Below are 25,421 nucleotides of genomic sequence, written 5' to 3'. Positions count from 1 at the left end.
AAGAAAGGAAGAAAGGAAGAAAGAAAGAAAGGAAGAAAGGAAGAAAGAAAGAAAGATGGATGATGACTTCTTCATACTATGGTACTATGGTGTATTTCCCTCCTATTTTCAGATTCATGAGGTCGTTTGAGCTACAGAAACACACACTGTAGCAGAAGAGACTTTACTTCCAATCTCTCCTTCTCCATCTCTGTTTCCTCTGAAGTTTTTCTCAACATTGCTAAAATGAAAGTTCCACTTTCCTTCTTTCAGCATCTCAAGCTGTGAATTTACTTTTATTCCTTCATTTATTGCAAAATTCTTATTTAAAAAATTTTTATTTGAACTCCCTCTCTCAAAACTTCCCCAAGTGAAGTACTAAATCTCACACATCTTTATTTTTTTAATACCTAGTATTGTATTGAATGTATATATAATTAGTAATTGTTTCATATAATTAATGCTAACATGTCTTAAGTACCATAAATTAATTCCTTCATTTTAACATCCCCAGAATTGTATTTGGCCCATAATAGTGTTTGCCAATTTTTTTTTTAAACCATGATAGGGAGCATTTTTAGACTTTTTTTTCTAATTGTATTCACATGGTATTTTGGTGCAAGAGATGTACTGTATATCTGATTATGTTGGTTATAATTTGGAGAACCATAAACCATTGTACTAAGACTTTTTACCCCCAAGAACCAAAACACAAATCCCAGTCCACTCGGTCCATAGCATATCCTCCCTTATTGTTTCATTGATTTAACATGTTGTGGAATAAGAATACAATATATTACATAATATAGCATAATATAATGTGATTTAATGCAATAGGCTTTTTTATACACTGAAATATAAATGTTGATAGTTGTTGAAAACTGAAATCTAAATATATTTTATAATTGAAACAGAAGCTTCTTAAAATACTTTGATACAAAATGTGTCACTTGAATTATGATCATGTATTTGAAATGCTTTTCCACAGGCAGACTGTTTGTCCATGAGTGGGCTCACCTCCGGTGGGGAGTGTTTGATGAGTACAATGAAGATGAGCCTTTCTACCGTGCTAAGTCAAAAAAAATCGAAGCAACAAGGCATGGCTACTTAAATTTTCTAAACTGACTTCAGACTTTTATCCGTTCTTATTTTCCTCACTTTGATATCTTTCAAAATCATTCTTAATGCCGACTAGATGTCACGAAACAATGCTTTTGTTTTGTTTTTTTAGAAAGTGTATCTTTAAGTAGTCAATTGCTATTTAAAACATACATAATTTCAATGGCAAGCATTCGGTTGACAATTTGACATATTTTATACTTCTCTACCATAGCTTCCAGAACTCACTTGCGTTGAAGTTGGGCATGTAAATGGATTTACAATATGCTGGGATAAGATCAAAGTTATTCACATTACACAAGAATGCACAAACATGGTTAAGTAGTGCTAAATGTGGACTGAGTAAGAAATGAGGCAGCTTCAAGGAGCCAAGCAGGAACTTCTTGGAGATTTATAAAGGTTATTTTATAATACCATCTAGCATCACAGTTAATAATAGAATCTCCTTTTGATTCTATGATCAAATGGTTGGGAAGAATCGGTTTAAAATTAAAATTGGTGCTATCGCCTCATCAATGTAGATGTCCTGCTGGGGCTCGGGACTCGATACTAATGTGAGAACTGAAAGGTATATGATTTCAGCCAAGATCCTTCCTCTGCCCCATTGCACCAATTTTCAGGCACATCTTTTAGAGAGTATTACATTTATTGTATTTGTTTATGTCATATTCCCCTTAGATGTATAACAGCTGCTGCAGAATATTCATCATGATTTTCCACATAGATAGTTTCATCATGTCGACCTAGTTTGGGAGTAATAGAAGCATCGACATATTTATGAGACTCCCTAAATAACAGAATAAAAACTATTCATCATTTCCTGAATTTGAACTGAAAGCCTATTGAAAAGGCAAAATATGTTCACATCTCAGCGTATTTGTTGTAATCACTGCCACCTGTGGTCAATTACATGCCATAAAACATATGTCTAAAATGTCTCCAACATTTTTTATTCTACCATGGGATTCTTGGCAGTACCTCATCTTCGCTCCCAATCACATTTCCCTTTGGATAAAAATGCTCTTTGAGTAATAAGACTTGTGTCTATCCCATGTACCTTTCTTTTGGGAATATCTTCTTTGGGAAGAAATCTACAAAGAACTTCAAGCTAAAGTGGTACTCAGAGTAAATTGTCTCAAAAGTTCTCTTATCCAGGTCCCTATAGCATATTTACCACCAAAAGACCAGCAGGAGAGATGTCTGAGCAAGAGATCAGCAGCTTTAATACAAGGAGAGAACTCAACCATTATGTTTATCTGGAGGCCACACTTAAAATTTCCCTCTAGAATTTCTTAAAAAATAGATAATTACTTTGATTGGAACCCTTAAACTCTACAGCCAGGATAGGAAGTACATGGTACACATAGAATAAACATCTTGATATAAAGGTCATCATGAATACAACCACTTAAGATTTCTATAATTGTTAATGATTCGGTTGCCTCAGATATTAACTGTCATGTATTTTCAGGTGTTCCACAGGTATCTCTGGTATAAATAGAGTTTATAAGTGTCAAGGAGGCAGCTGTATTACTAGAACATGCAGAACTGATTCTAAAACAAAACTGTATGAAAAAGATTGTCAGTTCTTTCCTGATAAGGTGCAAACAGAGAAAGCATCCATAATGTTTACACAAAGTATTGATTCTGTAAGTATGCTGATAATTGTTTCCAGAATTTATAATCAAATGACATATTGTCATGTTTTTAAAGTATCTGTTCAGGTGACCTGAGGATTACATATATTGATATAGAGTTCTTTGAACATTGGCCGACACATAGTATGTGCTGAACTAGTGCTATCTAGTGTTATCCATTATTACTGTTACCATTATTCTTATTATGGTAAATCTACCTTATTGTAATATTGATGCTCAGTAAATGATATTTCATTCAACAAACAACATATCTGCAGAAGGCATTTAAAATTTTTTCAGGTTTGTAGTTTGATTTTTAAATGCATGGTATATTAAAATTATTTTTTATTTTATTAACCGTTTAGGTTGTTGAATTCTGTAATGAAAAAACCCATAATCAAGAAGCTCCAAGCCTACAAAACAAAAAGTGCAATTTTAGAAGTACATGGGAGGTGATTAGCAGTTCTGAGGATTTTAATAACACCATACCCATGGTGACACCACCTCCTCCACCTGTCTTCTCATTGCTGAAGATCAATCAAAGAATTGTGTGCTTAGTTCTTGATAAGTCTGAAAGCATGGCGGTAGGTTCACTCTTTCTGGATATAGGGATGTGGGATATTTGAAGATCTGAGAACACACTGAACTCTGTCTGCACCTAGATTGTTCTAAATTGCATGGTGGCATAAAGTACCATCATTGCCCATGATCATGACTTCAAGATACTGCAGCAAAATACCATAGTAAAAGAAAGATGCAAATATAATTAAAAATACCTAATCCAAGGGTCACTTCCTCCTTGGATTCCTCCAGAAAATGGGCTGGACTTCTAGGCTGGTTAAAGCCCTTTTACTGTTTCCCAACAATGCTCTGTGCATACCTCTATTACTGCATATTATATTTATGTTACACATTTCTCTTCCACTAGCCTAGGAGATCCTCTAGGACTTAGAACCATGTCGTATTCATCTTTATCCCCATTTCCTAGAATAAAGTTAATCACATAGGGGTAATCAATAAATAATTGTTGAAATGAATGGACAGCAAACAAGTGGGTGCAATGTGATAAGAAACCAGAAGAATGGCACATTTAAGGCAGAGCAAAGCCTGCTGAAGAACAGGAATAAGGTCTTCAGCAAATGAGGGAGGTATTAAAAAGGGCAGATAATGATAGAGTGGAAGGAACTGAGCCACAACAATGCAGGTAGTGGAGAGAGCACATAAAATGAAGATGTAGAAGTTTCTCATTGTGATCTGGTTCAGGGAGTTCAGAAGGAAATTTGGGCATAAGTTGGCGGGAAGTAATACAGATCAGTATAGTGATAAGGACTGGAGAAGACAAATACATGAAGAAGCTTATATCCTAGACAATCACCTCGGAAAAATGGCCGGGTCCTGAGGGTTACCAAAGAGCCAATTCAATTAACCCATTGGTGGAAAGGCGGCAGCGAGAGGTTAGGAACAGAAGGAGAAAATGGGAAGATAGGGCCTTGGCCTCTCCAAACTTAAAATGAAGCTTGAGTAAGTATTACCTTTTGGGCAGTCTAGTTTCCAGTGGATGGAGTGATTCCAGTCTCTGGTTGGAGTCTCCAATAGTCTGGTTTGATTTATAGGCTTGGGGGTATGGTTTTATCTGAAGACAACAAGCACAGGAGCTCCCAAGAGTAATTAGACAGTCTCTCAGATGTGTATCCTCACCCCAATTTCAACTCAATCCCTACCCTACCTTCCACCCCTCACTTGGATACTTAGCAGTCAAGAATCAACTGAAAATAAAAACCTGTGCTCCTTACTACACAATATGTGTCCCATAATACATACTACCATTTTTTAAATTTTATCAATTAAAAATTTGATAATTGCTTCTTTTAACAACATTGATTACTATTCACAGAAAGTGTTACCAATAAATTCTGTCCATTCATTTTATGTGATTGTCTATTATTTTCCAGTCAAAATCACTTGTTTGTTTTTCTTGTCTTTTTGATCTAGAGTTATGACCGCCTAAATCAAATGAATCAAGCAGCAAAATATTTCCTGCTGCAGATTGTTGAAAATGGATCCTGGGTGGGGATGGTTCACTTTGATAGTACTGCCACTATTGTAAATAAGCCAATCCAAATAATAAGCAGTGATGAAAGAAACACACTCTTGGCAAGGTTACCTACATACGCTTGGGGAGGAACTTCCATCTGCTCTGGAATTAAATCCGCATTTCAGGTGAAAATTGTACTGCAAATATATTTTGGTTTTTGTTTCTTTTCAGGACATTTTCATGTTAAGTGCTATGCACATACTTGCTGTCTTATTTTAACATAATTAATCCTAAGAAGCACAGGACTAAACAAATAGAAAAAAAGTTCTCTTGATGTTTTAATGGATCAGTGAATGAACAACCCATGGGTGAATAAATGACTATCAATTTGCCACTCACTTACAAGCCCAAGGAAGTCATGGACTTTGCTGTCTTGTTACCATGCAGTAGTCAGTGCTCAGTAAATGTTAGTTAAATAAGTGTGCTTGGATGCAAAAGTCATCAACTTTTGGGGCAATGACACAGGTGGTATAGTATTATTCCACTTTAAGCTAGTTCTCATTTGAGTTTCTGTAACATTCAGCTAGGGCAAACTATTTATTATGCCTCTTACAGCAGATGTAGCAAGACTGAGAGTCGTATTTAGGGTAAGCCATATGAGTTAGAGCATGAACTTTGACATCAGAGTACTATATGTGCTACTTACTAACCACATAATTTTAGGCTAACCTTTCAGTCCCTTTGGACTCTCAGTGTCTTATCTATACAATATGGGAAATAGGAATGCCTACCTCGTAGAGTAATTATAAGGATTACATGAAATGATACATTTACATACTTAGAACAATATTTACTATATTATGTAGCAAATATCTACTTCATATATTATATATACTAAATATATAATTTATTATAAGTATATATTTATAATGATTAGTAAATATATGTATAATTATTATGAACATTATTTTTAGTCAAATGGTCATCTTGAGCTCACAATTAATATAAATTATGTCATTTTACTGTTTAGAAATCTTCACTGTCTCTTCACAGTCTACAAAATTGTTTCAATTTCTCAGTCTGATATTACTAAAAAGTCTCCCCTACCCAGTAAAATTGCCATCATTTATCTTTCCTGCCTTATTTACTCCATTCTCCCCTCTCGATGCTCTATCCTCCAACCAACTTACTACACACATTGTTCTCCAAGTCGCCTGTATACTAACAGCCTCAAAACCTTTGCACCATGCAAGTTCCTCTACTTAAAATGCTTCCTGTTCTCCCATCTCTGCATGTTAAAATTCTACCAATCCTCCAAAATCCTTTCTCCTTCATGTAACTTCCCTTTTACTGAATGTGTCTCTTCCATGAATTGCATGACATTTTAGTTTAGGTTTGTAACATGAAGTCCTACATTCAAATCACAATTGTCACTTATCAGCTTTGTGACCCTAAACATGATTCTTATCCTCTCTAGTCCTCAATTACCTCATCAGTAAAATAGGATACATAGGGTTGCTCATGTTTTAATTTATTCAAAATATAAAATGCTTTAATTTATTCACCAAGCAAAGCTTTTCACTCTTGTGGTATGTATATATAAGTGGGGAACAGATAATAAATAGATAGATAAAAACAAGAATTGCAGATTATGTAGATAGTGTTGTAAATAAATGAAACAGGGCAATGGGACAGAGTAACAGGGAAAGGAGAATTACTTTGGGTGGGAGGCCAATGAGCCTTCTCTAAAAAGTAACATTTAAGCTCTGATTTGAAGGATGAGAAGAAGCCAGTGGTTCAGATAGAAAAGAAAGTGCAAAAGTTCCTTAGAAAAAGGTGAGAAAAAACTAGATTATTCTAAGAAATTATAGAAGCTAGTGGCACTGGAGTTTGACAAATGAGGGGGTATGAAATGTGGTTGGAGAGGTAGACAATGACAGATCTTAGAAAACTTCAAAAAATATGAGGCTTGTATTTTGTTTTAAGCACAACAAAAAGCTCTTGAAGAGTTTAAAGTATCACAATTTGATAATCAATTTATGTTCCAGGAAGATGATTACAATTGCCCTGAATAAAATAAATTGTAGGCAGTAAAAGTGGTAATAGGCAGACATTTTGGGAGCCTGGAGTTGGATCAAATTATACAATGTATAAAACATGGTTAATACATAGCAAATGTTCAGTAAACTGTAACAGTACATTGTTATTTCTCTTGAACTATAGAATATTCTGTGGTAAATACATATTAGTTTTGTCTTTGTTGTTCATCTCTAGATCTCCTCAGTCTCTGACACAGAGCTTCATAAACATTGTTACATTGAACCCAATTATTTATTAATATATGAATGTAGGAATGTAGTTGCTACTGAATCCTCCCCGCACAGTGACTGGCACATTGTAAATACTTGGTAAATAATCTCATGCAAGAAAAGAAGAGGTGAAAGAGAGAACTCTGTTTCATCTTTGGATCTTCATTTTATACTTAAATGCATGGGAGAAGTGTGATAGAGATGCTACCAATGCCATAAATGTATAAAAGCATTTTCCTATTTTTCCGTTTGGTTTCAATGCATGTCAGAGAATATTTCCCATATATTGCAATATGTGTATTAGTCACTCTTTGCTTCAAAACATGCAAAATTGAAATAAGGGTGGTCAATTTGTTCCCTGATACCAACTTTCAAGGGATTTCTACATTCCGAACCCTCTTCTGCAAATCTGCACACACACCTCCACTCCCTGCCAAAGAAAACCACTCATAATCTGTTATTTTTCACCTCTTGGCCTGGACTCAAGGTCTCAAAATGGTGCTCCAAGATGCCACCACCAATTAAAACTGTCAAAGAAAATGAAATATAGTTGTCATCCTGGGCTAAGTTCTCTTTATCCTCTTTTACAGGCATCTAGTTTCAAAACTTTGAGTTTCAAACTGTTTGGCATTTAGGAAAAGGATTCAAGCTACAAATTGAACGTAATAAATATAATTTTAATATATTCTTTGAGCATCACCAATATGCTTAGTTCTGTGCCAGTTATTATCAGAAGTAAATGAAAGTTGCATAACAAGGCCGCATGCTTAGAACTTTCTATATTTTTTCTTTATAAGCATACTGAGGGTTTACTAATTTGTAATCACTGACTTTTTAAAATGTTGAAGTGGATTCTTAATGCATCTAGCTTTAAGTGCAAGAGACTTCATAAACTGAAGGCTTGTCTGTCAGAAGGTAGTCCAGGTCAAAGAAACCAGAACACTATTTAATGTCATATACTGTGATTATACCTTTGGTATCTGGTTGACCTGAGTTTCCCAGGTTGAGATATTATTGTCATTTAGTCTAGATGATTTTCCAAAGCCTGGTCCCACTGAATTCATTTGAATAAATACTCCCTGCAGCTGAGAGTTTAAAAAAATTTTCATGTTTAACATCCCCCAAGGATTGTTGATTGAAAATTCTTTATTTTAAAATAGAGGCTATCTCTTCTATTCTGCATAACTTGCGTTTATTCTCTCTGTAATTTTTTTCTGATTTCCCATTTGTCTATTTGATCTAGGAACGCCTGTTGGTAACTGTGCTCTGAATTATGTTTTCAGGTCATTGGAGAGCTAAGCCCCCACCTCGATGGATCTGAAGTAGTGCTGCTGACTGATGGGGAGGACTACACTGCAAGTTCTTGTATTGATGAAGTGAAACGAAGTGGGGCTATTGTTCATTTTATTGCTTTCGGAACAGCTGCTGATAAAGCAGTAATAGAGATGAGCAAGATAACAGGTAAAACATGTTCCATTTATTCCAGGCCTTCAATAGCAATGCATACATGTAAAGGCTGACAGTTCAACAACTTCTCTTGTGTTTCTGCCCTGAAGGTACTGAAGCTGGGGACCAGACCCAATCTCTGTTCTCATGGCACTTGGAGTTCAGTTGGCTGGAGAGACAAATAAAACTGTTAATGAAATAACATAATCAGATAACATTCCTTCATAACAGGAGGAATATAGAAAAATAAAAAGTTCTATGTGAGCAGAGGAAGCCATTAGCTTTATTAGAGTTGTACAGAGCCAGGGAAAGGAAGCATGAGAAACTAGCTGAATTCTGAGCTGGGCTTTGAACAAGGTGTTGAATTTCTCTGGGAAGAAAAAGGGGCTAAGAAATGATGATCAAGTCGTGAGCAAAAAACATCATATGGGGTGACAGTGCAAGGCACATGGAGGGAATGGTGAAAACTCCATGAGACCAGAGCATAAGCTGTGGGGTGGGTGTATGTGATTAACAGAAACTCAGGCTGAAAAGATCTAAATAACAAAGTTTTTATGTAAACATTAACTATGGTAGCTGTTACTTCAGATACACAGACGTGATGAAAATGGATTACGTGTTTCCAATACCTTCTTAAACTTAGTAGAGAATATATAATTTATGACATGAGCATAAATTCTGTTGAATTGGCTTCTAATGGTACTAAATATATGCTTGCTTTTTAATGCTTAGTTATGCAAAATCACATCATTTCAAAGTCCTTTCATGGCCATTGTAAAATTTATTTCTATTCCAAGTAGCTCCTTAAAAGTAGTACTTTTTTGGATTTATCGCTCTTGCTTTCCATTTTTCTATCTGCTCATTGCCAATTATTGTGAGGATACCTAAATATAGCAGCTCTTTCATCTTTCTAATTTTCTGATTTTGGTCTACGCTGGCTGAAATATCTGAAAGTCAACTTTGTTAGAACTAAAATAAAAGATTAACAATCTTTTAACAAAAGATTCCATAAACCTACACTGGCTGAAATAGCTGAAAGTCAATTTTGTTAGAAATAAAAGATTCTCTAAAAGGGCTGTGTAAAGTTTGTGAGCTTTAATACATGAAATTGTAACATCTTTCATATTCTATAATTATCATGCATTTTAGCTAGCTAAGATTTTGATAATAAGGCATTATGGTAGCTTTCATTCCCTAGTTATGACATTTTAAAATGAGCATTTCAGAATTAATCTGTACAACTATGTGCTTTTGGTCTATTTTAATAACACATACTGAAACTATGATTTTGTTTTAACTATTACCTTAATAATCACTAAAATATACATATTTATTTTCTAGAAAGCAGTCTAATTAATGTATTTACATTTTAGGAGGACATCATTTTTATGCTTCAGATAAAGCCCAGAACAATGGCCTCATTGATGCTTTTGGGGACCTTACATCAGGAAATACTGAACTCTCCCAGAAGTCCCTTCAGGTCAGAGTTCTCATTCCTTGGGTTTTCATGTTCACCTTTGCCATAACAAAGAAAAAACAATTTGGTGGTTATAAGTTTTGAGTTCCATATTTTTCTCAACGTAAATTTTTAATTAAAATCTAAACTTTAATCTTAAATAGAAATTACCCTTTAGCTATAGCCAAATTAATTGGTAAAACAAAAGTAAAATAAATGGTGAAATAGCAGACATATTGTTTCTTTTCCTATTGCCACAGTTCTGGTTAAGAAATGACATTACAATGTAATAATGTCAAATATTTCACCAAAAATGGACCTTTTCCAAAATAAAGCACCCATTTTTCAATGAATGCATTTTAAAAGCTCATGCTTGAAGCTTTCCCCATACTAAACTTCTATGAAATAGATTTAGACACATGAACTCAAGAACCTGGTTGGGAAATGGAAGGAGTGTATCTTGGAAATAAATTAAGCAGGAGAAAGAAGGCGTGAATAGTCATTGTCTAGCTACAAACATAGGGCTTCTGTCACCTCTTCAACCACTTTTTTCAGTGGCTTTTTGTTTTATTCACCTGTCTTCTGAACTTAACACTTTTGCTCATCTGGGTCTTCATAGCACCACTATTTTCTGTTACTTAGATTCAAAAACTGTGAGTAAACTTTGATTCTTCTTTCTTCATGTCCCATGTGAACATAGCCAGTTTCTCTCAAAATACATTTTACAAAAATTTTTGTCTTCATTCCTACATGTCTATGTCACGTCACTTTATATCAAGATTTCTGTCTTGTGTTTTCCAGCTCATCAACTCACTGCCTATATTAAAACTTGCCATGATCCCTAAACAAACCTATTTTCCTCTACTTCTCAACAATGAAAGGAACAGAAGTTATAGGATGTGAGCTTAGAGTATGTGCAGATTGGTTTGCACATCTGGTCTACAGATATATCCTGCAAACAAGTTAAAAATTGGTGTGAGATATAGCCTGCTACTGTGTAGAGAATAAGCTGAAGGATAATAAAGGTCATTTCTGAGGTTGCCATGGTCGTTGACTGAGAAAATGATGATTACAGTGACTGAAATTGACAAGGAGAGAGAACTGATTCTGAAGATACTATTTTGTGTTCTGTTTATTTTAAATGGATGGTAGGAACACCAAGAAACCCGCTATACAGTATAGCAACTGTAGTTAACAACAATGTATTGTATATTTGAAAATCACTAAGTGCATTTTCTGCATTCTCACCACAAAAAAAGAAATGAGTATGTGAGGTAATGTATATGTTAATCCACTTGATTTAGCCATTCCACAATATATGTATATTTCTTTGTCACTTTAAAAAATAAGTAACTAAATAAAAATGGTTGGCTCTCCTGGACTAAGAGCTATCAACAAAAAGTTGAAAAGCTTTCTTTAAAGCTCCTCTCAAAAAAAGGTTCTATCTTCAATTTCCTCTCTTCTCAGGATTCCAACCTTTTCGTATCAGTTTGCACTCTGTTGAATATATTTACTGTCCAGTGCTACTCCCTCTATCTGTGTGAAAAAATTATTTCAAAATTCCTTATCAGGAAAATATCCATGAATGCTTGCCAAGACAACTGGGAAAAAAACAGTAAGGTCATATTCATGACTGTAAAACCCATGCTTCTGCTCTAAGTCTCTTACTTCCTCACTTTTTAATTGATAACTGTCATATCATCACCAGCTTGCAGAGAGATCACAAGTCTAAGGTGGTTTGCCATTTATAAGCTTGTTCTCAGTCCAGAAATTAAAAACCGTCTTTAAAAAGCATAAAATTACTGTCTTTTCAATTAATTTTGAAATCTACTTAAACAGCTTGAAAGTAAGGGATTAACACTGAACAGTAATCCCTGGATGAACGACACTGTCATAATTGACAGTACAGTGGGAAAGGACACATTCTTTCTCATCACATGGAACAGTCTGCCTCCCAGTATTTCTCTCTGGGATCCCAATGGAACAATCATGGAAAATTTCACAGTGGATAAAACTTCCAAAATGGCCTATCTCAGTATTCCAGGAACTGCAAAGGTAAGCAATCAGCTTTTAGACTTCCTGTCAATATTTTTAAAAAACTGAACATAAATTGTTTAATGTCATAAATGTGAGTACCAAAGGTTGTATCAACTTTAAAATGAAGATAAAATAGTATGTACTTTCTATGCCTGTGTCCTTAAAATTATGATGGTAGGAAAAAGGAAAAAAGAACTTACGTATCAAGAAGAAGGAAGAAAAGGTAGTCAAGACAGTCTGAGAAGAATTTTAAGAAGGAAATGTAGGAAGAGTCTATGCAAATTGGTGGGTAGAGAGCTACAGGGTCCTTCCTTTTTCACCCTACCAGGATTGATGAATCTGTGGACTCTAAGGTCAAAACCAAGGCAAACCTTCTAAAACTTATTTTTTTCCAATTGAGATGTAGCAAAGTGTACACATCATCAATGATACCACTTGGCATGCCCTGTCTGAACTGCCTCAGCCCTTACCCGTTTATCCTCAACATCCTTAAAAACCTCTTTATTCTACTCCCCATTATATAATTTATTTAGAATTACATAATGGAAATATAGAAAGTAGCTTGACTTTGGATACTTACTATATTTCGGTTGAAATTTTTAGGTGGGCACTTGGGCATACAGTCTTCAAGCCAAAGCAAACCCAGAAACATTAACTATTACAGTAACCTCTCGAGCAGCAAATTCTTCTGTGCCTCCAATCACATTGAATGCTAAAATGAATAAGGACATAAACAGTTTCCCCAGCCCAATGATTGTTTATGCAGAAATTCTACAAGGGTTTGTACCTGTTCTTGGAGCCAATGTGACTGCTGTCATTGAATCACAGAGTGGACATACAGAAGTTTTGGAACTTTTGGATAATGGTGCAGGTAATTCACAAGTTTTTATGAATAAGCCAATATTTTCCTAATTCAGCATGTTGTGAGTCCCTGTGGCATTGTGGGGCAGTAAGACAGACAACAGAATTGATGCAGATTAAGGAGGAACAGCAGGACCAGCAGGAAATTTTATATAGGTAAAACCTACAGAGTGCCTAGCAAATGTCTTGCATGTGGTAAACACTCAGTCAATGTTTTGGGGCTGAGCACAGTGGCTCAGGTATGTAATCCTAGCACTTTGGGAGGCCAAAGTTGGCAGATCACTTGAGGTCAGAAGTTCGAGACCAGTCTGGCAAACATGGTGAAACCTCTTTTCTACTAAAAGTACAAAAAATTAGCCAGGTGTGGTGGCACACACTTGTAAACCCAGCTACTTGGGAGGCTGAGGCCGGAGGATCACTTGAACCTGTGAGGTGGAGGTTGCAGTGAACCAAGATCATAACACTGCATTCCAGCCTGGGCAACAGAGAGAGACTCTGTCTCAGTAACAACAAAAATACCCGATAAATAAATAAAAATAAAAAAGTTTTTGCTTGTTGAATTTTTTTGTTTGTTTTTTGTTTTTTTGAGATGAGGTCTCACTCTGTCACATAGGCTGGATGGAGTTCAGTAGCACCATTTCAGCTCACTGAAGCCTCTGCCTCCTAGGCTCCAGCAGTCCTCCCATCTCAGCATCCCAAGTAGCTGGGATATAGGTGTGTGCCACCATGCTCAGCTAATCTTTACATTTTTTTTGTAAAGAAAAGGTCTGCAAAAGAGAAAAGGTCTCACTATCTTGCCTCAGCTGGTCTCAAACTCCTAGGCTTAAGGTATCCTCCCACCCCAGCCTCCCAAAGTGCTGGGATTACAGAAGCGAGCCACCATGCCTGGCCATACATGTAATTTTTTGTCATCATTATTGTTTATCATCCAGGCAACCAATGTCTGTCACCAATTAGAAAGGTCTCATTCAGGAGACTGAGGACAGCATCAAGAAAGTCTGGCTAGAGAGGATGAAGCACAAGCAAACTAGATGCGATTAAGTGGTAGAACTTGGGTCTCTGGCAGGAAAATAAAGTAGGAGTAATCCTCAACAGCTGGAACACAGTATAAATATAGTCCTGAGAACTGGGACCCAGGGGCAGCTAGCACTGCCACGAGAGAGGAAGATTCATCACTGGGGCATCAGATACCAGGTCTGGCTGGTAGGAATCAAGATGCAATGTTGGCCATTCTCTATCTCCATGGTCTGCACAGATGGGTGATACCTAAAGACCCTTTCCCTAGATTCTGGATTGTTCTAGGAACAGAAGCTTCTTTAAGAGGTAATTAAGCAAGGAAATAACCATATTGATAGGCACTCGAATTAACAAAATTTTCCATCAGTGTATTTTGCAATGTAACTTATTCAATCATTTTATAATCATATCTTCAACTAGAGTTGCCCCTGAGAAAAACTGAGAAGGTGAAATTGTTCTTTTGTGTACCTCAATGTCTTCTTCAGATATATCAATATTTCCACAACTATTCCTTGCCTCTTTTTCCCCTTTCTACAAATCTATACTACATTAAAACTTATATGCACCATGTTTCCCTTCTCAACATTTTGCTAGATGACCATTTAGGTAATTGGAGAAATTTGCTAATTTGGAGTGCCTTTACCTGAGATGGTATTGGTGATTAACAATGACATAGAGCAGACATTCTTTAGTCTGCAAATGTCTTTAGTTTGCAGACAAACTTTAGTGTGCAAAGGAGTTATCTCGAGGGCTTGTAAGAACACAGAATGCTGGGACCTTTTCCCTAGGAAATCTGGGAAATGTGTATCTCTAAAAATCACCAAATTTAGTAATTTTAGTTGACTGTTGTGAGAATTAAATCCTACACAAAGATAGGATTTTTCCTTAGTAGAGACCCTTTTGATTTAAAAAGAGAAATGACATAATTAATGTGTTTAGAGTTAGAGAAAGCAAGCTGAAAGCAAACAGTGGTGGAGAAATTGTAAGAGTACTATGTGTAATACTCTGTATATGAATTAATAAGGATGGGAAGGTGAAGTATTTAGGCATTTATTATGCATACATAAATATCAATGTGTGTGTATGTATGTTATATAGACCTAGTAGATATCAAAATAACTCAGAGGTATCAATTCTACAATATATTGTTTTGGCAGAATATAATGGAAATATTCTCCAAAGGGTCAATCTCAAAATATTAAGCCTAATCTAGAGGATATCCTTGTAGAAGCCAATTGCTTGTCTTTGAAAATGCATACGTTTCTCTTTACAATACTTTATTCCTTCATTTCTATAACAAGGCGCTGATTCTTTCAAGAATGATGGGGTCTACTCCAGGTATTTTACAGCATACACAGAAAATGGCAGCTACAGCTTAAAAGTAAGGGCTCATGGAGGAGCAAACACTGCCAGGCTAAGCTTACAGCCTCCACTGAATAGAGCCGCGTATATACCAGGCTGGGTAGTGAACGGTGAGTAACTCATGATATTTATAATCCAGTGATAGTTTGAATAATATTGGTGATTTTATATAATTGAGGCTTCAAACAGGTTGATCACAACTCGAAATATAGCTTTTCCCATTTATGGAATAAAGTTCTCAGTCATACTAGGATTTGCCTCTAAATTAATCTAAGCTTTGGTACAATGTCTGGCACCTAGTAAGCACTCAAGCACTCAAAAAAGGTCAGTTATTATTGTTTTTTAAACTTTCAACTTAGGTTTGGGGTACCTGCGCAGGTTTGTTATATAGGTAAATTAGTGTCATGGGGGTTTGTTGTACAGATTATTTTGTCACCCAGGTACTAAACCTAGTATCCAATAGTTATTTTTTCTGCTCCTCTCCCTCCTCCCAACCTACACCCTCAAGTAGGACTCAGTGTCTGTTGTTACCCTCTTTGTGTCCATGAATTCTCATCATTCCGCTCCCACTTATAAGTGAGAACACGCAGTATTTTGGTTTTCTGTTCCTGCATTAGTTTGCTGAGGATAATGGCCTCCAGCTCCATCCATGTTCCTGCAAAAGACAGGATCTCACTCAAAAACATCAGTTATTATTGTGTTAGTTTGGAACATCTTATGTATATCAGCAATAATATGCCCAACTTTCAGCTCAAGATGAAGGAAAGAGGTCAGTTTATGAACCTAAGCACAAGCCAGTGCAGAATTTATCCTTCAGATTACATATGCTGTAAGAGTAAACATTCATTTGGAATTTTAATAAGTCAAAAAGAAGAAAAAAACAACGTGTATAGTAAAGTGATGTAAGAATTAAGAATGCATTCTTTGCTAGCTTTCTTTTATCTGGTCCCTTGTGACTTTTAGGGGCTTTCTGCTAGCAATTGGGATACAACAGAAGAATTATTCCTTAGCACTTGCAGCATGGAGGGAGGGACCTAGCACAAGTGGGTGGAGGAGAACTGGCAATGATTTCCCCAGATATATTCCCAGAGCGCTGATAATTCAAGAGGTAAAGCAATTCTTTTTTTTAAAAGGCACATATTGAATTATATAATATTTCTCTCATCCAGTGTAGGCTTCATTCTAAAGCAATGTGTTATCTGACTCTGTCCTACAATATCCTACCAAAGAAAGAATTCTCTCACCAATTGGATGCTTATGATTGTCACAAAACTTAGTAAAAATGTGACTGTATATATATTTATTAAAAGGAAAAGACAAATGAGGTGAAGAAGGTGATTCCCTGAATTATAAAAAATACCAGCAGTTTTGCCCATTATAAACCAGGAAATGTTTAATGCAGGGGAAATTGAAGCAAACTCACCAAGACCTGAAATTGATGAGGATACTCAGACCACCTTGGAGGATTTCAGCCGAACAGTGTCTGGAGGTGCATTTGTGGTGTCACAAGTCCCACATCCAGAATATCTCTTGGATGACCTACATCCACCAAGTCAAATCACAGACCTTGATGCCACACTTCAGGAGGATGAGATTATTCTTACATGGACAGCACCAGGAGATAATTTTGATGTTGGGAAAGGTAAGGACGAAGTGTCACATGATTCTGGCTTAAGTGAAAGGTGCTAATTGCAAAAACAAGGGTGTAAGGGCGGGCGAGGGGAGAATGGTTTTATATTGACAGCCTAGCAAAGTATTAATTTCATAATCTGATATTTTTTAACCAATCAAATGACACATTTTAACGTGGTCCTACTTTTCATACAAAGAAGGTAGCAGTTTGCAGAGCTTAAGATCAGAATTCAGCTTTTATTAAAAAATGAGTAAGGTTTTTGATCTGAGTATCTGCTTTGTATAACTAGACATTTTTGAGAATTAAAAAAAGGAATGAATATGCTATGCTCCGTCTCTAAACTACATGTAACTTTTTTTCTTAGCTCAACATTATATCATAAAAATAAGTGGAAGTATTCTTGATCTAAGAGACAGTTTTGATGATGCTCTTCAAGTAAATACTACTGATCTGTCACCAAAGGAGGCCAATTCCAAGGAAATCTTTGCATTTAAAGCAGGGAATATCTCAGAAGAAAATGCAACTCACATATTTATTGCCATTAAAAGCATAGATAAAAGTAATTTGGCATCAAAAGTATCCAACATTGCACAAGTAGCTTTGTTTATCCCTCAGGAAAATCTTGATGACATTTCTCCTACTCCTACTCCTACCCCTACTCCTACTCCTACTCCTACCCCTACCCCTACCCCTACCCCTACCCCTACTCCTATTCCTACTCCTACTCCTACTGCTGATAAAAGTCATAATTCTGGAGTTAATATTTCTACCCTGGTATTGTCTGTGATTGGGTCTGTTGTAATTGTTAACATTATTTTAAGTACCACCATTTGAACCTTAACGAAGAAAACAATCTTCAAGTAGACCTAGAAGAGAGTTTTAGAAAACAAAACAATGTAAGTAAAGGATATTTCTGGATCTTAAAATTCATCCTATGTGTGATCATAAACTCATAAAAATAATTTTAAGATGTCTGAAAAGGATACTTTGATTAAATAAAAACACTCATGAAGATGTAAAAACTGTCAAGATTAAAATTTAATAGTTTTATTTTTTGTTATTTTATTTGTAAGACATAGTGATGAACAGAGATCCTTTTTCATATTGTTACCTGGTTGTTTATTATTTGATACAACATTTTTCTGAAATGATATTTCAAATTTCATCAAGAAATTAAAATTATCTATTGGAGTAGTCAAAATACAAGTAAAGGAGAGCAAATAAACAACATTTGAAAAAAATGAATTTGGTGTTGGTACTATTAAGTATAAATTGATGATGTCGTATTCCTCCAAAGCCTCCAACTATACCCTACAATTGCCAAGGTTATGTTTACTACAATTCATGGATATGGAGGATACCAGAAAAAAAAAATCAATTACCACCTGTCAAACTATAATTTTTCCTGATTTTATTTTGATATAAACATATATCTATCTCTTTTCATTTAAAAAGCCATACCCATCTGCGTACTCTTTGTTTTATCATAGGAACGAATTACTGAAGCTACTATCTATTGCCCTTGTTTTCAGATAAAGAAAACTAAATATTTTTTAAACATAATATTTTCATTCATCTCTCAGGGTCACAACCATATTGACTAATGAGATCACTTAAGGAGAAAATGTAGGTTGAAAGGAACAGTTTTATATGGCAGACCATAGCCAGGTCAGCCAGAGACCCTAATGATGGAAACAAAATGGAACACAGAGCATGTAACAATGGTGTAAGATGGTGCAGAAAGAACTTCCCCTCATAGGAGTAGGTAGACTTGGAGTCCAAGTTTACAAGCATATGGTTTCCTTCTTCTACCAACGGGTGGTTTTCTCATTTTGCACAGGAATTTTTATTACTATAACTCAGCATCCTGAGGAACTAAAGAGGACCTGCAGAACAGCATCCACTCATTTGCATTCTTATCTCATGTAGCATTGGCGGGAATTCTTTGCTCTTTGGAAGTAAATGAAAACAAAAGCCATATAAGCTGAGTCCAGGGGTCACTTTTAACAATCTTCAAACATAGATCTTGACCTGGCATAAAGAATTTGGTGTGATTAGAAGGGCTGACAAAAAGGGCCTTGTAGTTTAAGTTGGAAGTAGTAAAGGAGCAAAGGAAGAGGAAGTAAGTGGGAGACTCCTGACTCAAGAATGGTTTGACTTCCTCTCAAAGCATGCAGAAGAAAATGTGCAGAGGAAAATCAGCGGCACACTAGGGCATTTGGAGACTAAGTTGTTGAGGTAAAAGGTCTATTGGCACTGTTAGCTCCTCTAGCAGACTGGCATCTGTTTGGCCAGTGTTAATGGCTAGGGATGTACAGGAGAATATGCAGGAAAAGCATTAAGGGTAGAGCACCTGGCCTTTACCAAGAGGGGAATGAAGGCCTGAAATTCTATGTTGGCACCAGAAATATCATGTAACAGTCAGATTTTCTGTATATCCCTTCCACCCATTCACCCCATTACTCTGGAGGCAAAGCCTACCAGTCTGGTTACTTCCCTCTCTGAGGTTCTAGTGCAACAGCTAGGCTCAGGTGGATCCCAGTGGTGGGCTGTCCCCTCCCAGGTCAAGCTCTAATTTCATTCTATTCCCAGCTCTGCATCAAGTAGTTATTTGTGAATTCTTAAGAATCAGAAAGATAACTAAATCGTTACCATTGTTGTAGTCAGTACAGGCTACATAATTTATGCTGCTCACTGCAAAATGAAAATAAGATGCCTTTGCCTTAAAATTAGTAAGAATTTCAAGACACCAACAGCTAAATGTTAAACCAAGTTCAGGGCCCTTCTAAGCAGAGCTCCAAGCAACAGCATAGATGGTATGTCCACAAAACCAGCCCTGACTGCACTCCAGGATAAACTAGCGATGGTACCTACAGTATGAAGCCTCTGTGTGCGCTGTCCATTACAACTACCTAGCAGCATTCACGGTCTAGTAGTTGATTTAGTTAATCATGAAAAAGTACCACATTTGGGAAGCTAAGTTTAGGCTCATCTCCTCTTGCAGGGAATCTGGCAACAGAAAATACATCTAAGATATTCCATTAAAGAAGAGAGGGAGCCCTGTATGGGAGAGGATGAACCCTCTATGGACCTCAGAGACTCGAATGTCTACAGGGTTCCTGAATAGAAAAAAACCTGTATCACTAGCTATCCAAGTCAGTGTTACTCCTTGGGGTGGGAAGTCTACAGTGTCACAAGCTAAACACCTACCCCAGGGGCTGCCCAAGCTCTAGCACAGAGAGATGGCATGCATTCATAGTCGCAGCTGCTCAGCTAGGACTGAGAGAACTACCTTTCCATGCTTCCATTCATGCCACTGAGATGGCTGCTGTCACAGGCCAGAGTGCCCCAGTACAGCATGTGTAAGTGTAGGGGCCCAAACCACAGTGCCTGATGAACATTCACACCAGCATAAAATAGGACTAAGAGGAGTTCAACTCAAAGCAACACTGAAGTGATCCAGGCCCATTGAAGCCAAACAGAAAAGTACGGTAGCTAATCCCCAGAAAAGTTTCCAATGATCCACAATTCCAATTATTTGTAGCCTTATGTAGTTCTTTCTCACATTGGATCTGAGCTGGGTGAATGATGTGCCTTAATTAACATAATATAGCAAAAATGATAGATGTTTCCATTTTAGTGTTCTTGGGAACCCTGACCTACCATGTTAAAATACAGCTATGCTAATGGAGAGACCACTGGAGAGGTTCCAAGAATACATGGAGAATAAAAAGAGGACTAATTAACTCTCCCTGTTTCCCAGCCTCTAGATGATTTATTTACCAGACTCTAAGCCTAACCAGCAAAAGAACCTCACATTTAAGCCCAGACAACCAATAGAATCATGGAAAAAAGAAAATGATTGATGTTTTGAGCCACTAAGTTTTGGGATGGTTTGGTCCACAGTGCTAGATTACCTAGATAACCAATAACTGTATTGGTCAGTGTCCCGTCAGGGAAACACACCACCATGAGTATTACAGAGTAGAGAAATTATTTATTATAAGAATTAGGATGAGGAAGTAAAGTACTAAAGAAAGGAAATGGGAGATCAGAAAAAAATCTAACAAGCCTATCTGAAGTGCTGAAGTTTGTGTTGGGTGTTTCATGTTGGTATCCAGGCATGTCCAGGAACTGGAATGGGATCATGAAGGGGGCTACTGTGGAAGTCTGTGGAAGACTGTTACCTGTGCATAAAAAAACCTCTGTGGGTTTGTTGCCAAGAGTCTTGTGGTGGACCTAGGATCACTGTCAGTCAGCAATGTCAGCATTCAGAAAGAAGAGTCAGAAATGGAGTAGAGAGGAGCAAGGATGTCGGCCCATCTGCACCTGTTTCCCACCACTTCTTATCACTTCTCCTGCAGGCAGTTATGGCTGCTGTTTTACTTCTGCCTTCCACATTTCATGCAAATTATTTTTGACCAACTTTAACCCAGAATCATATGGTTTCTGAGAGATGTAGTTCCAATTTATCCAACTTGCCTCAGCAAAGCCACTATTATATTAAGTGAAATAAGCCAGACACAAAAAGACAAATACCATATGTTCTCATTTGTATGTGAAATCTAAAAACATTGTACACATAGAAGCAGAGAGTAGAATGGTGGTTACCAGAGGCTGGGGTGGGAGGAAAAAAATAAGTTTAAGAGATCTACTGTACGTCATGGTGATTATAGTTAATAACAATATACTCCATAATTGAAACTCACAACAAGAATAGATTTTAACTGATCTAACCAAAAACAAATTGTATGAGCTAATGCATTAATTAAATGGCTTGATTTATCCATTCCACAGTGTATACATATACAGACATACCATGTTTTACTGGATTTCACTTTATTGTGTTTCACAGATACTGTGATTTTTACAAATTGACAATGACAATACTGATAGAATTGGGCTCTGATATTAGTAATTGCTACCCAGTGAAATAGAGGAATTCAATAGAACACAGTTTGTTACAGCGTCTCAAAAATTGTTTTTTCATGTTTATATCCTAGTGAATTGAGACTGTTCAATAAGCTGCTTTCACAGCAATTATACTCAATGTCATCACTGCCAAAACTTCGTAAGTTTTGAAAAATAACAAACAATGACAAATCCACTGCTATACAGATCTACTCTCTAGGCACCAAATTCCTAATTTGTCTTTCCACTTCCTTCCCTCTTACAGAGAACACTTTTGCTCACCATACCATCATTCTTTCTCCCTCCTTCCAGCAAATGTCTAGTCATTTCCTATGCTGAACTTTTTGGCAAGTCTTTGTCTTTCTCTCCAATCCTGTTCCTCTTACCATCACCTTCTACTTTTCTGGTGCCCAGCATTACTTGATCACTGATGCCTTAGATAAGCATGATTTCCCTATAGTTCTGTCTTTTTCCTTCACATAACCATGAATATTATCTAGGGCTACCATATTACAGAACTTTAAAGGGATCTGTGCAAATCATACCTTCTATGAGTGGTACCCCTGGAGTTTCACAAAGCACAGTGTCTGCATCCTCATGTGGTAGTTCTACTCTTAGAGCTGACACATGAAAAAATAAGTATTTTTCATAAATGATTCTATATTGTTCCATGAAACAGGAAGTTATTTTAAAGCCTTAGCATCCGTTAATAGCATTTTAGTAAATATACCTGTTCAGATCATATTTGTTACTAATTAATTATTTGATTTATGACCCCAATACCCTGTTTTCTTTAATAATCTATGTGATGATCAGCAAATTAGTTCCTGATGCATTTGACCCTGTGAGGAATGTAAGCAAAGGGCTACATATTTTATGTCCTGCTGTCTGTCATCATGTGGTGTTTAGGAAACAGGAAGTTGTTTTAGAGGCATATGGAAAAGACTGAACAGTAGGAGTTTGGTGACATGAAAGTAGAACCATCACTTACTTAATCATTTGAAGTTCTGTCTGGGCTTGGAGCTAAAAACAATCAAAACCTTTTGCTTTTCTGCAAACATGCATCTATGTACAACCTCTCAAATGTGTTTAGAACCTTAATTAGGCTTCCTTCATAGAGCAAACCAGAACTCTCCAGATCCCAGAGAGCTCAGTGTCAGGAGACAATGCTATTTGAGGAGAGGAAGAAAGCCCACTATTATCTGTTGCTCCTTCAACTTGGGCTCCACCACCATGAACCTTCTCTTTCTCTGTCTCTCTTTCTCTCTCTCTCTCTCTCTCTCACACACACACACACACACACACACACACACACACACAGTTTGAGCCAAGTAGGGAAATGTAGGTGGTTCATAGCACTGTTTGGGTATAGGTTTGTCAATTTGGGTCAGAAAACAGTATAATTCTATAAAACTAAATTCATTCTCTTCACCTATACCTTCTTCCAAAATGTGCTATCTCAGTGAAAGAAAAGTATCTCACCATCCAGTTATTCAAACCAGAGGCCAGGAGGCCATCTCTTGACTCTCCAATTTCTCCACAGTTTATATCAAATCAGTGAATGAGTCTTGTCTGTGAAATCTCCTTAACCCTTATCTCTTCTCCATTCCTCTTCAGTGACTGCCTCAGTCAGCCTCCATCATCTTCTTCTGAAAAAGATGGTCCCAATAGGTCTTTCTTTTCCGTCAATCCTTCCCAACCCATGTTCCCCACAGATTAACTTGAACAAAATCACAATAGTTCCCACACTGCTTTCAAGATAAGGTATAAATGTCACAAAGGCAGAGACTTTGCCTGCTTTATTCATCACTTCTTGCCAGGCACCTTGCATGATGGCAAATATTTGTCAAATGAATGACTGCAAGGCTCATCATCATTTGGCCCTAGCTTCGACTTCCACATCTCTTATTACACCATCCCCACTGATCTCCCAGCTGTAATCAGTCAAAGACTTTCAGTTTCCCCAGAAGTGCACACAGTTTTATATTTCTGGGCCTTTGTCAGAAATGCCATACTTTACCATTCCTTCTTTACTTCTAACCCCACCTTCTTCAGCCTCCCTTTCTGCCCCCTAATCACATTCCCCTTTCTCAAAATCCCATTTCTACTGCCTCTCCTGCTTCCCTCCCTCACACTCAGACAGAATAGAACACTCCCCCATTTGTGTCCCATTCTTCATACAGAATTCTGACACCCAAATGCAGTTATTTGTTCACTATCTGACACGAGCCCTAACTCCTAATCCCTCTCAATTTTACAGTGAACACTTTGGAAAATGGGACTACATTCTGGGGACACACAGTAAAAAAGAGAGAAGAGGAAGGATGGAGTGCTGCATATTCTAATACACACACACAAATACAAGACATCCCTATTCTTGCTTCTTTACTCTCTATATCCAGTCAGTCACCAAGTCTTGTCAATTCTTAATGTCTCAAAAAGTGTTCCACCTGTCTCTATCCCTAGTTCATGCCCCCAGCATCTCTAACCTATATTCCCTACAAAACCCTCTTCCAAACAGTCATTGTGAACCATCGTGAAGGTTGAGCCCTGCCTGAAGACACTCAGCCATGCAGGGCAGGAGTGAGTAAGGCCTGAAATATAGTCCAGCCTCAGCTCCCAGAATCAGGGCTGCAGGGGGCACTACTGGATCATTAGTCTGCCCAGAAGTGGCATGTTTTTCTAATTTATAAGTTGTTTTTCTAATTCACACAAGACATATATGCTAGTAATGCAAGCCTGTTTCCAACCAGTATTCACTTTGCAGCCAAAGTCTTTCTAAAGTACAAATATGATCCTCTCGCACTCCTATTTAAAACCTTGTAATGACTTTCCTTTGCACTCAAGGTGATGTAACCACAGACCCCAATTCGGTGTGGTTTAACTTTGTTAGTAATAAAAGGACGAGTTGCTTTGCAGTGCAATGGACCCGCAGGTTGCATATCATGTAACGTGAACAGGTCCAGATGAACCAAGTATGTCTGATTCGAGACCCCAGAGCCAGCGGAATAAAAAAGCCAACCACAGGTGGAACCTAAGTACTTGAATCAAGGAACAGGGATGTAATTAAGAAGTGATTAGTACCCTCTTTTGTTGCATCGCAGACTTAAAAGCCAAAAGTCCATCACTACCCTTTGCATGACCCAGCCAGCTCACTCCTCAGTGCATTTTCCTACCCTTCCCATTGTTAGTCTCAGGCTATAAAACCTGCCCCCAGACCCCGACTTAGGGAGATGGATTTGAACTTGCCTCCTGTCTCCTTACCAGTTGATTCTCAGTAAGACTTTTTTCTTTACTTTTCTCAAAAGCCAGTGCCACAGTATTAGCTTCTGTGAGCATCAGGCAACAAAACCATTGCTTGATTCCAGTGAGGTCCAACCCCTGTGGTATGATTAATGATGCTTTTCGTCTTCCACATCCAGCTTACTTCTCCAGTTTCATGTCTCACAACTTCTCACATTACATACTGGGCTCCATCCACCGTGGACCGCTTCTAGTTCTTTGAATACATTATAGGATCTCTCATTCCAAGGCTATGAGGTGCTTTTCATTCTCTATAAATGCCCTCTTCTCCACTATCCCTCCACTTCCACATCCAGTAGTCACTGAATAACTCATG

At 37.1% G+C, this 25,421-nt stretch overlaps 1 protein-coding gene across 1 annotated transcript in view; it reads left to right on the top strand.

Moving 5' to 3' along the window:
* LOC105541216 (calcium-activated chloride channel regulator 4) overlaps window positions 1-18,125 on the top strand; it is a 34,978-nt gene extending 16,853 nt beyond the window's left edge. The window contains exons 4-15 of the mRNA XM_011982144.1: window positions 968-1,076; window positions 2,570-2,747; window positions 3,101-3,319; window positions 4,728-4,955; window positions 8,363-8,540; window positions 9,899-10,005; window positions 11,821-12,036; window positions 12,622-12,889; window positions 15,198-15,368; window positions 16,661-16,900; window positions 17,256-17,554; window positions 17,633-18,125. Coding sequence (XP_011837534.1) covers window positions 968-1,076; window positions 2,570-2,747; window positions 3,101-3,319; window positions 4,728-4,955; window positions 8,363-8,540; window positions 9,899-10,005; window positions 11,821-12,036; window positions 12,622-12,889; window positions 15,198-15,368; window positions 16,661-16,900; window positions 17,256-17,554; window positions 17,633-17,725 — 2,306 coding nt within the window. The 3' untranslated portion in view covers window positions 17,726-18,125. The remainder of the gene's footprint in view (window positions 1-967; window positions 1,077-2,569; window positions 2,748-3,100; window positions 3,320-4,727; window positions 4,956-8,362; window positions 8,541-9,898; window positions 10,006-11,820; window positions 12,037-12,621; window positions 12,890-15,197; window positions 15,369-16,660; window positions 16,901-17,255; window positions 17,555-17,632) is intronic.
* The last annotated feature ends 7,296 nt before the right edge of the window (window positions 18,126-25,421 follow it).

The sequence above is a fragment of the Mandrillus leucophaeus genome, unplaced genomic scaffold, assembly GCF_000951045.1.
Source record: "Mandrillus leucophaeus isolate KB7577 unplaced genomic scaffold, Mleu.le_1.0 Scaffold235, whole genome shotgun sequence".
NCBI lineage: Eukaryota > Metazoa > Chordata > Mammalia > Primates > Cercopithecidae > Mandrillus > Mandrillus leucophaeus.
The sequence above is the reverse complement of the archived record's forward strand: the minus strand, read 5'-3'. Positions and strand labels throughout refer to the sequence as shown.